We start from the raw sequence: 18345 nt of genomic DNA, 5'->3' as shown, positions 1-18345 counted from the left end.
AAATTTAATTTAATGGGGTCATAGGACCCCACTCCACCAAGGGTGGAGTCGCCACTGGTTTCCCCCCTTGTATCTCCGCGATCGCGGAAGTCCCTTTTTTTCCCACTGTTGTCGTTTTGACCAAGATTTGGGCTGGCGTTGGGCCAAATCGACCAAAATCCGCGTGGTAATTAGTGTATAGGATGATAATGATAATAATGGCTTGCTAGCGAGATATTTTTAATAAAAATAGTTTCCTTTTGCTGGTCAAAAAAATTTATTTTCATATTCTCGCTCTTCAAAAATTAAAAAAATGGACGATGAGATTTTTAAAAACCCTAACGGAGCTCCGAACCAAAAGTGGAACAGATACAAAACCCTAAAATGTTAAATTCGAAACCAAAAGTAATTGTGATAATGGGAGCAAATGGTTCCCGTAAATCATGTCTCGCAATTGACCTAGCTTTACAATTTCCCTTCGAAATCATCAAGCTGATTCAATGCAGGTTTTGTACACAATTATACATACAAATACACTACTATATCTACAGTTTCTGATTATTGTTATATATTAAATTTGAATTTATGATTAGGTTTACCAAGGATTGGATATTATCACTAATAAAGTTCCAGTTCGTCATCAAAAAGGTTCAATTTAATTTCCTAATGCAGTACATTTTGATAAAAGGGTTCACTAAGAACTATATATTGGTGGAACCCTAAGAACTACTCATTTCACACGAATTCAATTCATTTAAGTTTTCGAGAGGATCGTAAAACGTGGAATTCAAATTTTCGGTAAATGACATTTAGATGCATTTATGCTAATGTGAGTTTTTGATTTATTACAATGACTATTGATTCAAAACTTTGACAATCACTTTAGTTAAGCTTAATAAATATAGAAATTGTGAAATTTTCAAATTAGATAGCTTTGGTTTGAAATTTGAGTTGTTCTTAGAGGTTTTAGCAAATAGTTTTTGTTTGATCATTCTGCTATTTATATACGATCTTTTAAATATGTATGATAAATGATAATGATATGCATTGTTTATCGTCGTTGGAGTGCCACATCATCTTTTGGGTTCAATTAGCCCCGTGGTTGAGTTTATTACAAAGGATTACAAGGACTATGCAAACACGGTGAGTTTTTTCACCTTCATATATATATATATATTCACACACAATGCATCACTAATAATTGATAAATCAATAAATCAATCATTTAATAATTGAACTAAAATGAGGAATGTTAAGATAGTGGCTTCATTGTGATTCTCATGTTATTAGGTATACATGAATTTTTTGTTCGTATTGTCTTATTCTTTTTTTTTTCTATATGTTTAAAGTGATTAGACGATAATTGCATTTTCAAGCTTTGAAATAGTTCTGGTGTTACAACAACAGCAATACCCAACCCCATGAAAGTTTTTATATGCGATAAAATTCTATAAGCATATTTATTTATATATCATAACTAAGTCACGCATGTATTTAGCTAACAGGGAGCTACACAAAAAAGACCAAAGAAAAAAAAACATAACACGTCAACCTTTACTTTAAGTCTTTGCTCCTTTTACCAACAACTTCAATTTAAGTCTTTGCTCCTTTAGATAAGAAGGCTCTCATGATAGACACATCTAATTGCATAGAACCCACTGAGACCATTTGGTATGATTGTCTTAGTCTCATTTTCAAGATCATATCGTACCAATAATTTATGGCCTACTTCAAACATAAGTTCCTTACCGTTCTTCAAATAAGTTAGTGGTCTTACACATGGACGAACACTCCTTACGTCAGGCATTGTCACTGTAACCAACTTCTTCCATGATTCTATCACTCTATATGTTCCCATCACCCAAACGTCCACAGTCGCACAATTCGTTTCATGATATCCAACAACACAAAGACACTCATCTAATTTACCTAAGTCGACAGCCATGTATCTGCTAGAGTATTTAGGTTGTTCAACCAACTCGATGTTATGTCTGGCAATGTCAAACGAAACTATCAAATAATCCGTATCTTGAGAGGGATCTTGAGTAGCAACCCAATTGATACAACCACCAATAAACACCCAATGTGAAATTGAACCACTACACGAAACCATACGACCTCTCCATCGTCTTTGTTCGCATATTTCGTGTTCGCATATTCGGTAAGGAAAATCTTGCAATAATAATTGCCAAGAATTCAGTTTCGTACTGTACACACTAATGTTACTACTAATCACATTTGAGTTAGGTTCACAATAGTGTGACAATTCAACTATCTTGTAGTCATCATTTTCATGATCGTATCCCATTGCATCCGTAGTAAATACGTATCCAACATCTGGTCGATAGCCTATTGGCGGTGTTTGTATAAATCTATGCCTTCGGGTGGAAGGGTTCCATAGTAATATATCTCGATGATTTAAACCCTTAGATAAAAATAATAGCCCGTTGCACGAACCTATAATTTGATCGAATGCCACATAGTTGTTTGAGGGAATTACCAACTTATCCGAATCTGAACTCCAATCTAAACATAATGAAGTCGAGTGATTTTTTGGTTCAAGAAGAGTGCAAATTTTTTCTTTTTTCTTCGATTGATTCAGATGAAGATTGATAAAGTATGGACTGTCAATCAAATCTTTCCAAGATTTAGAAACCGATCTAAATCTAAAAAGAGATCTAACTGGCAAATGTGTGAGGATTTCGACTATTACTGGTGGAACGTCTGACATATTTGTAAGAGAATTGGGATCTTTGTTTTGATGAAAAAGAAGAAGATAACTTAGGTATATATAGAAAGTGCATTATATGTTATTAATAATCACAACCACACCATTTATTCAATTTCGTGACTAAAACGCAAACATTTTCCACTTTATTTCCAAAAAGACAAAAACCACCGACTTTACTTACTAACCTTTTTACTTTCCCGAAGAAAGAAAACCAACTCACGCATACATGTCCAAACCCAAGAAATAAATTGTATCTGCATATGTAATTTTCTTAATAACGTATAGGCAAGGTTGTAAAAGTCGTGAGTCGGGGATGAGCTGGTTGGGACCTTGGAGGGACGAGTCGGTCGAGGCGGGGATGAGTCGGGCGTTGACCAATCGACTATTATTAATAAATAAAGTGAACACACACATATACACACATTTGTATACGCATATAAATATCAAACATAAAACATGAAACGTAAATATCATAAAACGTAAATATTTAGTCATATTGGAAGAGGCACACATAAACCATATCTTTAGCTAATTGAGAAAAAGATCAATGCTAACAAGGCAAACTACTTATATCATATCAAGTCATGGGTGGCCCAGCCCCCAGGCATACCTGACAATTGAGACCCATACTCTCAAATTTGGGTCAAGTTTTCGGGTCTTGAAAAAAAAAGCCTCACAATGTAAACCTCAGAGCTTAGAAAAGTGGTATAATGGATTTCCATCCAACCTATCGAGTACTATACGAAATATAAAGCAACAGGTTTAGTGGTATCAATTCCTAAAGCTGAAGAAGTAAAGATAGGTCTAATGGGTCTTATGAATGGGTCAAACTGGTCGAGCATAAAGATCATAGTAAGTTTCATCCGTCAAACATTATGAAAACATTCATGGTTATATAATTTATTATGTGTCATATTTTCTTATACTTATAATAAATATAAATGATAATAACTAAAATATTTTTTTTTTACCAATTTGACTAATGACCCGTTTCGACCCATTACCCAACCTAACCCATTTGGACCCGTTTAAATATCTGACCCGTTTGACCCAATGACCTTTTTCAGTCCAAAACCATTTTGACCTGCTACCCAAACCAACCCAACCAACCCATCCTGACCCGTTTGCCGGGTATAGGCCCGGGTAATAAACTTCAATTAATGAAACCATTCTAATGGAGCATATTACAATGCCAAAATATCATAGAATAAACTTATTAAATATTTCATACTCAATATTTAAGAAGTCGCACAATATCTTTTTGTTCCTTAAGATCTGAACAAACAGAAGATACCAAAGGGCCTTTGACTTAATCAGCGGTATGTGAAACTCATCAGTCTATATATGCAGTATGTAAGTTCAAGTCTCATTTCAGGCCATATGCATATATGTATGGTTTGTATTTAGAATGTGGGATATTTTATAGGTTTGTCGTTCAAAATAAAAGTTGGTGTGACAAAGGCAGTAAACAAAGGATATATGATTGTCGTGTGGAAATCGTGTGCCTTCTCATTTTTAGAGAAGAAAAATCATAGGTCATTAGATATTAAAGTAGCAATTATATTACATCATACTAATATATGAGCAAGATATAATACATGTGCTGGTACTCATTACACCAATGCGCTCTTGTTAGTAGACCCTATTACAGAACTAATCACACAGATTATAAATTTACATATACATGTATATACATGTATAATGTATCATATAATGTTTAAGGACATATTTCTACTACGAATGCAACATGTTATAATAACATTTTTGGCTCATGAAACCTAAATCATACTTCTGCAGATAACTCCTTAGCTTCATTTATACACCTTATCTGGTGTTCTTGCTAGCAAATATTTTCAGGAGAAAAGAGTATGGAGGTTGGTATTGCTTATTCATTTAAAATGCTTTTATGAATAATCCTGATTATTATTAATATAATCAGTAATCTACATTTATCAACTTCATGGTGTTTTAAGGGTAGCAAAATGCACCAGTTGGTCAGATAAGGTAACACTTTTCTGTTATCAGTTATTTTATTTATTAATTGTTAGCTTTTCAAATATGATTACACTTGTTATATTATTTTTTAGTAGTATTTTTGTTTATTTAATAAAAGGATTTAAGAGGTTCTATGGAATAAAACCACACTACAAGCACCCTTCCACCCATTTGTAGTAGTATTTTTGTTTTGATTCATGATGGGTTGACCCGAAACTTGTTTTTATCTGGTATTTATTTAGTTATCTATTTATGTTTTCATAATTTGTGTACTGGTAGAATTAGAGAATATATACGAGTACAATAACAATCTTGTTTTCCAGAATAGTGATTTAGTAGGTTGTCTGTATTAAAAAGTACATATAGGCCTTTACATTGTTTTTGGCCCATTTGGCTCCTCATTTTAAATACACAATTTTTAGTATAACTTAATTGACTCTTAACTCTTAAGACATAAACATAACCCGAAATGCTCACTTTCATACCAACTGGGCTGATGTTGCCACCTTTTTATTAGCCATAACAGACCATTATTAAAATGCTTTACTTATCTCTTGTAAAATTGTCAATGTTTTAGAATTTCTAATAATATTATTCAATAGAAAAAGAAGATTCATTAGGCTGCAAACGTTGTTTTGCTGACAGAATGTCTCTCAGGTATGACTTTTGGTTCCATGCCTCTAATTTAAGTTTAGCGATCTGACGTATAAATATAGTTTAAATAAAGCTTCTGATTATATATTAAAGATTTAGCTTACAGTTTATAATAATAAAAATAAAAGACCGCAATCCACATCATTAACTCATTTGTAACGATCTATCTGAATAACACTAATTTTAACTTGAGCATTTGCTGCAGTTTCTATTGAATGTTGGTTTTTAACTTGATTTTTGATCTAAGCCTATAAGTGTTAAATTTTAGTGGTCTGGGATGTTGTGTTTGACCCGAAAGAGCAATGTATTATTTCACACAGTAGATAATTCTTGACCCATTCAACCCATTTGACATCTTTCCATTTTTAACAGTTTTTTATACGCGTGTGACCCTTCGGAGGTAAATTCTAACCCATCTCCTTTCATTCATACATGGGTGGGATGAAATGACCACATTGGGGTAATTAGTCAAGTGTGACTGTCATTTTATTGGCAATGTGTGATTAACACCTTTTTCTTATTTGATTTGATTTATATTTATATTTATATTTATATTTATATTTATATTTATATTTATATTTATATTTATATTTATATTTATATTGTTTACTTTTATTTAGGCATCTGGGAATAAAGTGCTTAGAGGGGCATACGAGTGTGAACAACATAGACAAGGAAGGAGTCATCGCAAAAGTGTTTGCCGGTTAAGGGAGTCAGGAGTCCTTGAATTGACTGAGTAACATCAGCTAAACTAGGTTTACAGAGATTAGTCATATTTGAGACATTAATATGTGGGGTTTAAAGATCCGATAAGGTTGGTTTAATTAAGGTAGTGTTACATTTGTTTAGGTCTTGATGACTGGATACAAACGTGTCACTCAATCGAAATCTCAAGCAAAGAAATAGAGATTTGATTTAGAAATGACTTTATTGATTTAGTCAAATTACATGAGAAAGGGAGAAATGTTATTACACGATTTTTGTATGAATGAATGCTAATACAAGTTAACTACATATTATGCTACTATTTTGGCACTAACTGCTATGCCAATTTTATAACAACTGATGGAGGGAAAAGCTCTTAAGTCGTTACATCCGTTGAGACTTAGCACGTGATCCCCACCTGAGCAACTAACTCGTAACAATCTTCCAACCATTCTTGACCTCAAGGAATGAGATGGAACAACATTAAGTGCAGGACTCCCATGTTGTATCCGGCCCATAAACCTTGAATTCTTACATCCGGCCCATAAACTTGTATACCCGGCCCCTATACGCGAAAAAAAGATACAAATACCTGTGAGAAAAAGCCCGTTTATCAAATAATTCGTAAGTAAATAGGGACCCGAATACCCGTGGGGAACCTGTTTACCCGCTAGTTAGAAACTAAATGGGGACCCGACGGGTCCTAGTCTGGGTCTGGGACAGGTTTTTTCAATCAGGTTCGGGTTTAGAATTACCTAAACCCGGTCCAAACCCGGTCCGATGCCATCCCTATGAATAACAGGCTTGTTTCCAGTAACCAACTCTTGGTCAAAAATATTAGAGTGGTGATGCGGCTATAAGTTATAACCCTTCAACATTAACACTTGGGAGCTTGCCCATTGTAACCTGATTAGGGATGTCAATGGTCACCCGATCCGATTAACATCCATTCGAGTGAATAGGGTGCTTAGAGATACGAGTGTGAACAACATAGAAAGGGAAGGAGTCATCGAAAAATAGTTTGTCAGTTGAGGAAGTCAGGAATCCCCGAGTTAGATGAGTAACAATGTCAGCGAAACGTGGTTTACAAATATTAGTCTTATATTTAAGGCATTAATACGTGGATTTAAAGATCTGATAACGAAAAGGTAGGTTGATTTTGGTTAATGACATTTAAATTGTGACGACCCACGAGAATGCTCAATATATAATCACATGTTTTTTTTTTTGTTTTTTTGTTTTTTTGTTTTTTTTTTATCATTACCTAGTAGGCTAGTACAAAAGAGAACATCGCAAAAATGCACAAAAATGCAACTCATACGACACCAACATAGCCATTGATTTACATATCTTTTTTCGGACTCAGATCCTCTTGATTGATCACTTATTTGTTGAACAAAGAAATCGCTGTAGCTATAAGCTTCAACAAAATAGACAAACTCAGATAATTATAATTACTGATAGAACACAAGTATTTTCATCTTCGTGATTGCGGCCTAATTGAATCCTTTTACCAAAGGGCTTTGGCCTCAAAGGTATCAAGGAGGCTTATTAACTTTTAGGTTATCAGTTCGAGTCATGTCGTCAACAAAAAATATACTACTTGTGCGTCATGCTCAATGATATATTGAGGTTGCGTAAAGTCTTGCGTTCAAATCTCATGAGGGGTTTTCCCAGTTGGCCATGTTATCTTCTGGGTGCAGGTCCTGTGATTTCCTCCAAAAGCGTGGCACTTATATGATTGGGTGAGTGTCTCCACTTCTAGGGACTCCGTCAGTGACTCCCTAACCACCATTAAAAAAATGAATCATCCTGATACTTTGTCATTGTTCCCTATATCCCAAATATTTTCCATAGTTATTATCACCTTAACTTCAACCGGCCCAATAACATTCTTTCCGTACTTGTTACGGAGTTATATTTTGGCCCATGATATCTTTCTCCAAATTGATGCTTACTAAGCTCGCATTAAAAGCGAATTAGTCGAAATGCTTTAAATTTCAAAAATTTTAACGATGTCTTTAAAATTTCAAAATTGCCTAAATGACATCTAACCACGAAACACACACGGTGTGTGACAGTGCGCCTAACGATATACCTTTGTGTTGTGTTGTGGTGCGGTGTGGTGTGTTGTGTTAAATAATTACTTAGTGAGATTTTAAAAACTTATTCGACAATGCCCCATAATCCCGAAGTGTTTAATGATATGCCCTTAATATATCAAAACGCCCAAATGCCCTCTGACCACGCACGGTATGTGACAGTGTGTTTAACGATATACTTTTATATTGTGGGGTGTTGTGTTATATTGAATAGTTACAGAGTAAGATTTTAAAACTTTTTCGACAATTCACTAATTTAATCTCAAATGAAAACTAAAACTAGAAGTATATTTGTGTTTGTAAATGTGTAAACAAGATAAATAATGTAAAGAACACAAACATAAGGATTTATAGTGGTTGAAGAGGATGTTAACTAATCCTCCTTAATCCACTCTTCAATTTCATCATATTGCGAGTTTGCTTCACTATCAATTTTTCAAACCCGGTAGAGATCCGTTTACAATTCTTGTACCTTTATAAGCCACACCAAAAATCTTTCTATCCCATTGAAAAAGGTCAAGGCTAGTTTATATCAACTTATCTTCACCTTGAACAAATATTAATTTCAAAGGGAATTAATCAACTTTTTAGATCCTATAAGAAAGTAGATCACTAAGCTAAATGATGTTCCTATTACAATGTACAGCAACAACAAAAATACTCAATCTTACAAGAGTGAGGTAGTTGATTAATAAGATTGGTTTCTAGTTCCCTTTAAGAACCAACTTATTATGCAAGCTCAAAAATATAAAAAAAAAAATAAGGAAAGACTTTACAATTTTATTCTACAAGCCTGTGATCATAGAATGTCTCTTGCTAATCACACAAATGAATATAAAATGATGCTCGGGTGATTCTCTATGGAGTATCTGAAGTTTATAATGCAGGAGGTTCAAGTCTTCAAGTTACTCCGAAGCTTGATAGTTATAAGCAAGAGAATGTAAACTTCCAGGCAGTTTGCGGTCGCACCTATGGTCGATCTTCCATCGACCGCATGTCTGTTGCTCTGAAATTATATATGTTACATAGCTGTTGGAAAGTAGTTCGACCTTGATATTTTGGCCTCTTTACTTAACCTGCAAAAGATGGGGAAAAGCCTAGACATATTGTATATGCATAAAGTGTTTGAATTCCATTGGATGTATTCACTGAATGTGACTTGTCACAACTAAAGAGTCAAGTATCTCTTTCTTAGCATTCCATCATGTTAACTAAATTAGCCAAGTTCAGATTTGGTTCATATTAGATCAATGCAAGCACAAATATTTGAATTTCATTGGTTAGTCAATATATCCATATCTTTGCTTTAATCACTTATAACGCAAAAAGTAAAGTTCCAATATGTACTATGTATTTAACCATTCATAGTATTATCAATCAAGGTTATTGATGCTTAGCATAAGATCATAACTATATCGAATTTCATGTGTAGGCTTAGTAACATAATCAAGTAAACACTTAGATCAAGATATTCTTAAGGGAATAAATCATATTCTCAATAAGTTTCACATTGTTATAATTCAGTAGGCTTATAACTACCTTTAGTGGTTTGATTCTTGATGTTATAATTCAGTAGGCTTATAACTACCTTTAGTGGTTTGATTCTTGATGTTATAATTCAGTAGGCTTATAACTACCTTTAGTGATTTGATTCTTGATTTAGAATACTAATAATGAAGTGTAAGAACAAAGATGATAATGGAGAGAAAGAAAGAAACACTTTGTAAGTGTGAGAAATGGTGCAAGTTTAATGCTTGCATTCATGAGTATTTATAGCCTAAAATCTCAATATAAAAATACATACTTTGTGTACCAAAATTGACTATATGTATACACCAAAATTGACTATCCATATCTATATTATTATTATTATTATAACACTCCCCCTTGGATAGCAATTTTATTTTGTTGAAGATCAACTATAAATTACTGCCTCGTTAAAAACCTTGCTAAAGAAAACCCAGTGGGAAAAAACTTTAGCTAAGGGAAAAAGAGTGCAGCATGGAGTTGACTCCCCCTCAAGTAGACATCGCTTCAGCTGTTACATCTTTTGAACATGTCTCATGCCAATGTTATGAACGTGTGTTCTGAAAATAGCAGTTGGAAGTGCTTTCGTGAAAAGATCAGCAGAGTTTTTGCTAGATTGCACATATCTCATTTCAATCTGGTTGTCCTTAATGAGATTTTGAGTGTATGAGAAGAATCTAGGTGGTATGTGTTTTGTTCGGTCACTTTTGATATACCCTTCTTTCATCTGTGCTATGCAAGCTGCATTATCTTCATAGATAGTTGTTGGACTTTTATCGCGTTCTAGTCCACAAGAATCAGTAATGAGTTGTGTCATTGATCTCAACCAAAAACATTCTCGAGTAGCTTCATGTAATGCAATCACTTCGGCATGATTTGACGATGTAGCAACAAGTGTTTGTTTTTGAGAACGCCATGATATTGCAGTACCTCCATTTAGGAATACATATCCAGTTTGAGATTTAGCTTTATGTGGATCAGATAAATAACCTGCATCTGCATAACCAACCAAATCTTGTTTTGATTCGTTAGAATAAAATAATCCTAAATCAGTAGTTCCTCGAAGGTATCGAAATATGTGTTTGATCCCATTCCAGTGTCTTTTGGTAGGAGCAGAGCTGAACCTTGCCAACAAATTAACTGCAAAAGAAATGTCAGGTCTTGTACAATTTGTAAGATACATAAGAGCTCCAATTGCACTAAGATATGGTACTTCTGGTCCAAGAATGTCTTCTTGATCTTCACATGGACGAAATGGATCAGCTTCAACATTGAGTGATCTAACAACCATAGGAGTACTTAATGGTTTTGCCTTGTCCATATTGAAACGTTTCAAAATCTTTTCAGTATATGTTGTTTGATGTACAAGTAAACCATTAGGCATATGCTCAATTTGTAAACCAAGGCAATACTTGGTTTTTCCGAGATCTTTCATTTCAAATTCTTTCTTTAGAAGTTGAATGGCTTCATGGATCTCTTTATTTGTACCTATGATGTTAAGATCATCAACATAAACAGCTATGATCACATATCCGGATGTTGTTTTCTTAATGAAAACACAAGGGCAAGTAAGATTATTTGTATACCCTTTGCTTATCAAGTAATCACTTAATCGGTTATACCACATACGTCCCGATTGTTTTAACCCATATAAAGATCTTTGTAATTTAATCGAATACATTTCTTTGGGTTTTGCATTTGATGCTTCTGGTACCTTAAATCCTTCAGGTATCTTCATATATATATCACTATCAAGTGATCCATATAGATAAGCAGTCACAACATCCATGAGATGCATTTCTAAATTTTTAGAAACTGCCAGACTGATTAAGTACCTAAAAGTAATTGCATCCATAACAGGAGAATAAGTTTCTTCATAATCAATTCCCGGTCTTTGAGAAAAACCTTGAGCTACAAGTCTAGCTTTATACCTTGTAACTTCATTTTTCTCATTTCTTTTTCGGACAAAAATCCATCTGTATCCTACAGGTTTCACATCTTTAGGAGTGAGAATGATGGATCCGAAAACTTTTCTTTTATTGAGTGATTCTAATTCAGCTCGTATTGCTTCTTTCCATTGAGCCCAATCATGTCTATTTTGACATTCAACCATAGATGTTGGTTCTGGATCATCATCATTATTCATGATGTCATATGCAACATTAAATGAAAATTTCTCATCAAGATTTTTCATTTCATTTCGGTTCCATAATATTTTTGAATATGCATAATTGATTGCAATTTCTGTATTGACATCATCAATCTCCTCTGCAGTAGGAGTACTGATTTGTGGTTCTTCTTGAACACTTTCTTTTACTTCATTATCAGCTGATTTTCTTTTTCGAGGATTTTTATCCTTTGAACCGATTGGTCTTCCACGTTTCTGACGTGGCAAAGATTCATGAGTGACGTTATTGCCAGCTTTTGGAATTTCAATTCGAGCTGGAGTATTTACTGCTGGTATATATGATTTTGTCACCGTTTTTGTATCTGTAAATGCATCAGGCAATTGATTTGCAAGTTCTTGTATATGCATTATCTTTTGAACTTCTGTCTCGCATTCTTTTGTGCGAGGATCAAGATACTTTAATTGAGGTTCACACCATGAAACATCATTTTCTTTATTTTTCATTTCTCCCCCTCATCTAGGGAACAATGTTTCATTAAAATGACAATCAGCAAAACGTGCTGTAAAAACGTCACCTGTCATAGGTTCAATATACCTTAATATTGAAGATGTTTCATATCCAACATATATTCCCAACCTCCTTTGAGGACCCATTTTTGTACGTTGTGGTGTCGCAATTGGAACATACACTGCACAACCAAATGTTCTAAGATGGGAAATATTTGGCTCTTGACCAAAAGCAAGTTGTAGGGGGGAATATTTATGACTTGCACTTGGTCTGATGCGAATCAATGCAGCAGCATGTAAAATTGCATGACCCCATATAGATACAGGGAGTTTTGTTCTCATTATCAATGGTCTAGCGATTAACTGTAAACGTTTAATCAATGACTCGGCTAAACCATTTTGTGTATGCACATGAGCAACAGAATGTTCAACAACAATTCCTATAGACATGCAATAGTCATTAAATGCTTGAGATGTAAATTCACCAGCATTATCAAGTCTCACCCTTTTAATGGTGTAATCAGGAAAATGAGCTCTCAATTTAATAATTTGGGCAAGAAATTTTGCAAATGCCACATTACGGCTTGATAACAGACAAACATGAGACCATCTGCTAGATGCGTCTATTAGAACCATGAAATATCTAAATGGTCCACATGGTGGATGAATTGGTCCACATATATCACCTTGAATTCTTTCAAGAAACATTGGTGATTCTTTCTCAACCTTAAGTGGTGAGGGTCTAGTTATCAATTTTCCAAGAGAGCAAGATGTACATGGAACCATTGTATCATGATGGATTTTTCTATCCTTTAGTGGATGTCCATGAGTACATTCAATAATCCTTTTCATCATTGTTGATCCTGGATGGCCTAATCTGTTATGCCATAAACTGAATACACCAGGATCAATATATTTTTCGTTAACTACCATATGTATTTCTGGTACATTTATATGTGTATAATGTAATCCAGAACTAAGTCTTGGCAGTTTTTCAACCACATGACTCTTGTCAGTGATACTTAAATATTTCTCATTTTCTGTTGTCACTGACTGATAATCATACCCGTTAAGGTATATGTCGGAGAAACTCAATAAATTTCTGCTTGACTTGGGAGAAAATAAGGCATCATTTATTAAAAATTTTGTACCATTTGGTAGTATGAAATTTGCCTTTCCTATCCCTTTTATCAAGTTAGCAGGTCCTGATATTGTATGTATAGTTCCTTCCGTTGGTTTTAGATCAATAAAATATTTCTCGGATTTAAGTATAGTGTGTGTAGTTCCACTGTCTGCTATACAGAGATCTCCACCACTTGATTGATGTTGTATTCCAGCAAAATTCATATTGAACTTCATATATAAGAAATAAATAGTGAGTACATTAATATTACACAATATTTTAAACGCAAATAGATAGTACTGAAACATTTAGCAAACATAATGACAAAGACAGACGATATTAAATCGTTTATTTTTCAAAAGACACACAACTTAAACATTCAAGAAATCTTCATATAAATCAGATGGTTTCTCAGTGACTGTTGGATCAATATTATCCACAAAATTTACTTCCTTTTCTTTACCTTTCAGCGAATCCTGATACATCTTAACAAGATGTTTAGATGTTCGGCAAGTATTAGCCCAGTGGCCCATTCTACCACATCTGTAGCAAGATTCTTCAGAATTTTTAGAAGAATTTTCTTCAACATCTTGTTTAATGGGCTTGTTTTGTGGTTGATATTTATATTTTCGTGGATTACTATTTCTTTGACCACCACGGCCACGACCACGACCACGTCCACGCCCATTACCATTACCATAAGGATGGTTTCTACCATAGTTATGGCTTTTGGCATGATGATGGTGATGGTTATTATAACCACGACCTTGCCCGCGTCCTTGTCCCTGTTTATAATTATTTGCAGTATTTGCTTCAGGGATTGCAAGTGTACCAGTAGGACGGGATTGCTGATTTTTCATTAATAGCTCATCATTTTGCTCTGCAACTAAGAGATATGAATTAAGTTCAGGATATGTTTTGAACTTTAGCATTCTCAAATTTCTTTGCACTGTGATGTTTGCAGCATTCATTGTGGAGAAAGTTTTCTCCATCATGTCTGCATCACTAATTTCATGTCCACAGAATTTAAGTTGTGAACATGTATTATACAGAGCTGAGCTGTATTCATTTACTTTCTTAAAGTCTTGGAACCTTAATGTTCTCCATTGTTCCATTGCAGCTGGAAGTAAAATTTCTCTTTGATTATTGAATCTGCTTTTGAGACCTTCCCATAAAACATGGGGATCTTCTACAGTCACATAATTATTTTGTAAGCATTCATCAATATGTTGATGAATAAAGCAACATGCCGTAGCTTGTTCTTTTTCAGAACAAGTGTTGTTTTCATTTATGGTTTCAAGAATGCCCATTGATTTAAGATGCATTTTTACTTTTATAACCCATGGCATGTAGTTGTTTCCAGTTGATTCTAAAGGAGTAAATTTAAGCTTTTCCAGATTCGACATTTTCTATTATCAAAAATTAAAACAAACATCATGATAAATTAGAGTCAATTTATATTCATAAGTATATAAACATTAAGCATAAATTTAATATAACATAAGTGATAAGTAGGTGACAGTGTCGACCATGTGTAAGCAATCATAAATAAATGTTATATAACAAAAATATAAATATTAGTAAACATAAATGAAAATTTGGCGACAGTGTCGACCATATATTTTTTCAGGTGGTATAACCGACCTATATCATTCTGGTGGTATAACCGACCATATATCATTTTGGTGGTATAACCGACCATATATCATTTTGGTGGTATAACCGACCATATATCATTTTGGTGGCAGAGCCAACCATATTTAGTATTAAGATTATCGTGCTGATAACGTGTTATAATTCAGTAGGCTTATAACTACCTTTAGTGGTTTGATTCTTGATGTTATAATTCAGTAGGCTTATAACTACCTTTAGTGGTTTGATTCTTGATGTTATAATTCAGTAGGCTTATAACTACCTTTAGTGATTTGATTCTTGATTTAGAATACTAATAATGAAGTGTAAGAACAAAGATGATAATGGAGAGAAAGAAAGAAACACTTTGTAAGTGTGAGAAATGGTGCAAGTTTAATGCTTGCATTCATGAGTATTTATAGCCTAAAATCTCAATATAAAAATACATACTTTGTGTACCAAAATTGACTATATGTATACACCAAAATTGACTATCCATATCTATATTATTATTATTATTATAACACACATGTAGTTTCATATCTTTAATTTTTCCTTTTTTATGACTTTCTTTATAAATTTTTCTACTTTTATTTTATAAATAAAATTAGGTAGGATAAAGTACAATAATTTAGTATAAAAATAATAAAGGCTTTATTACGTGTTCACATCAAAATATAATATAGTACTTAATTCTTTTTTTTCTTTTATTCAATCCCTGTTTTGTTTATATTTAAGTGTACATACTTGTTTAATTCATTGGACACGAGTCAAGATCATTGCAACGAGCATTGGTATAGAGGGCGAGTGTCGCGCACATATAAAATTGTGAGGGACGATCGATGTAATTTCATAAGAAAATGGTCGTGCACATATAAAACTTAAATATTTAGTCATATTGGAAGAGACATCACATAAACCATATCTTTAGCTAATTAAGAAAAAGATCAATGCTAGCAAGGCAAACTACTTGTACCATATCAAGTCCTGGGTGGCCAATTTGGGTCAATTGGGTCAAGTTTTTGGGTCTTGAAAAAAATCCCAGCATTGTAAATCTCAAAGCTTAGAAAAGAGGTACAATGGATTTCCGTCCAACCTATTGAGTACTATACAAAATTTAAAGAAACAGGTCTAGTGGTATCAATTCCTAAAGCTCAATATGTAGAGATAGGTCTAATGTGGCTTATGAATGAGTCAAACGGGTCGAGCATAAAGATCATAGTATGTTTCATCCGTCAAACATATATAAAAACATTCATGGTTATATAATTTATTATGTATCATATTTTCTTATACATATAATAAATATATAAATATAAAGGATCTTGATCTAGACATCTAGTTATAGCAAATAGAATTCATCCAAATGACCATAGAACGGTAAATGGATCTGTTTAGCTCACGAATTAATTCTTACTTCTGCAGATAAGTCATTAGCTTCATTTATACGGCTTATCTGGTGTTCTTCCTAGCAAATATCTTCAGCAGAAGACTATGGAGGTTGGTATTGTTCTAAGTAACATGCTTAATGAATAATCCTGATTAATATAACTAGTAAGCTTTTTTTTTCTTCCAGTTATGTTTGTTATCATGTAAATCTACATTTATCAACTTCACGGAGTTAAAGGGTAGCAAAGTGTGCCAGTTGGTCAGATTGGGTAAAACTTTATTGTTATAATATGATTGCAATTGTATTAGTATTTTTGTTTACTCAATAAAACGGGCAAGTTTGATTCACGATGGGTTGACCCGAATTTTTCTTTTTTATCAAGTATTCATTTAGTTATATATTTATGTTTTGTTTTCTAACTTGTGTACTGGTAAAATTAGAGAATATATATGAAAACAATAACAATCTAGTTTTCCCGAATAGTGATGTAGTAGGTTGTCTGTATAAAAAAGTACATATTGGCTTTTACTGTGTTTTTGGCCCATTTGGCTCCTCATTTCAAATATACAATTTTTAATATAACTTAATTGACTCTTAAGAGATAAACATAACCTGAATTGCTCATTTTCTTAGCAAATGGGCTGAAGTTGCCACCTTATCAGTCATAACACCACTATTAAAATGCTTTACTTATTTTCTCCTCAAATTGTCATTGATTTAGAATTTCTAGAAATATTATTTATTAATTATTAATTATATTATTCAATAGAAAAGAAGACTCGTTAGGCTGCAAACATTGTTTTGCTGACAGAATGTCTCTCAGGTATGTCTTTTGGATCCATGCCTCTAATTTAAGTTTAGCGATCTGAGGTATAGATATAGTTTAAATGAAAGCTTTTGATTATATATTAAACAGTTAACTTACAGTTTATAATAATAAAAATAAAAGACCGCAATCCACATCATTAACTCATTTAATTTGTAACGATCTATCTGACTAACTGTAATATTAACATTAGCATTTGCTGCAGTTTTTATTGAATGCTGGTTGTAGACTTCAGTTTTATATTATATATTCAGGTTTTAGTGAAGCGTCATGAACTACAAAGGTTTGTTTGACGCTAGTGTGTTTACATTGTAGTTGGTAAGTTTGATCCTTTTACTCATAAATGGATTTATTTTGGGTTAAAAATAGTCTATTTTTTTAGAACAACAAACACACACACTTTTTCTTGTTCATTAAAATTTGTCTAATGAGTCAACATTGCCACCCCTTCCCAAAAATTACTTGATATTTGATCTGAACCTATAACTGTTAAATTTTAGTGATCAGGATGTTGTGTTTGACCCGAAAGTGCAATGTATTATTTCACACAGTAGATAATTCTTGACCCATTCAACCCATTTGACATCTTTCCATTTTTAACAGTTTTTTATACGCGTGTGACCCTTCGGAGGTAAATTCTAACCCATCTCCTTTCATTCATACATAGATGGGATGAAATGACCACATTGGGCTAAAATTAGTCAAGTGTGACTGTCATTTTATTGGCAATGTGTGATTAACACCTTTTTCTTATTTTATTTTATTTGTATTTATTTTGTTTACTTTTATGTAGGCATCTTGGAATAAGGTGCTTAGAGGGGCATACGAGTGTGAACAACATCAGCTAAAGGAGTGTGAATTGAATGAGTAACAACATCAGCTAAACGAGGTTTACAGAGATTAGTCATATTTGAGACATTAATATGTTATATGTGTGGTTTAAAGATCCGATAAGGATAAGGTTGGTGTTTAATTAAGGTAGTGTTACATTTGTTTTAGGTCTTGATGACTGGATACAAACGTGTCACTCAATCGAAATCTCAAGC

General features: G+C 33.4%; 1 protein-coding gene and 1 long non-coding RNA gene across 3 annotated transcripts; one reads left to right on the top strand and one right to left on the bottom strand.

Annotated features, from left to right (window-relative positions):
* Nucleotides 1–307: 307 nt before the first annotated feature.
* Nucleotides 308–18345, top strand: LOC139877043 (uncharacterized). 2 transcript variants are annotated; one of them, XR_011768437.1, is made up of 6 exons: nt 308–485; nt 573–1122; nt 4508–4584; nt 4650–4714; nt 5980–6173; nt 18255–18345. It is a non-coding gene; the product is annotated as an uncharacterized lncRNA (long non-coding RNA). The 2 variants fall into 2 exon arrangements; XR_011768436.1 differs by lacking the exon at nt 18255–18345 and having other exon boundaries at nt 5980–6328.
* On the bottom strand, nt 1589–3561 carry LOC139877194 (F-box protein CPR1-like). The gene is made up of 3 exons (XM_071864605.1): nt 3454–3561; nt 3321–3367; nt 1589–2759 (listed from the first exon to the last, which is right to left on the bottom strand). Exons 1-3 carry the CDS (start codon nt 3559–3561, stop codon nt 1589–1591), a joined length of 1326 nt encoding a protein of 441 aa, XP_071720706.1.

The sequence above is a fragment of the Rutidosis leptorrhynchoides genome, chromosome 11, assembly GCF_046630445.1.
Source record: "Rutidosis leptorrhynchoides isolate AG116_Rl617_1_P2 chromosome 11, CSIRO_AGI_Rlap_v1, whole genome shotgun sequence".
In the NCBI taxonomy this organism is placed as follows: Eukaryota; Viridiplantae; Streptophyta; class Magnoliopsida; order Asterales; family Asteraceae; genus Rutidosis; species Rutidosis leptorrhynchoides.
This window is presented reverse-complemented; position numbering and strand designations above follow the sequence as displayed.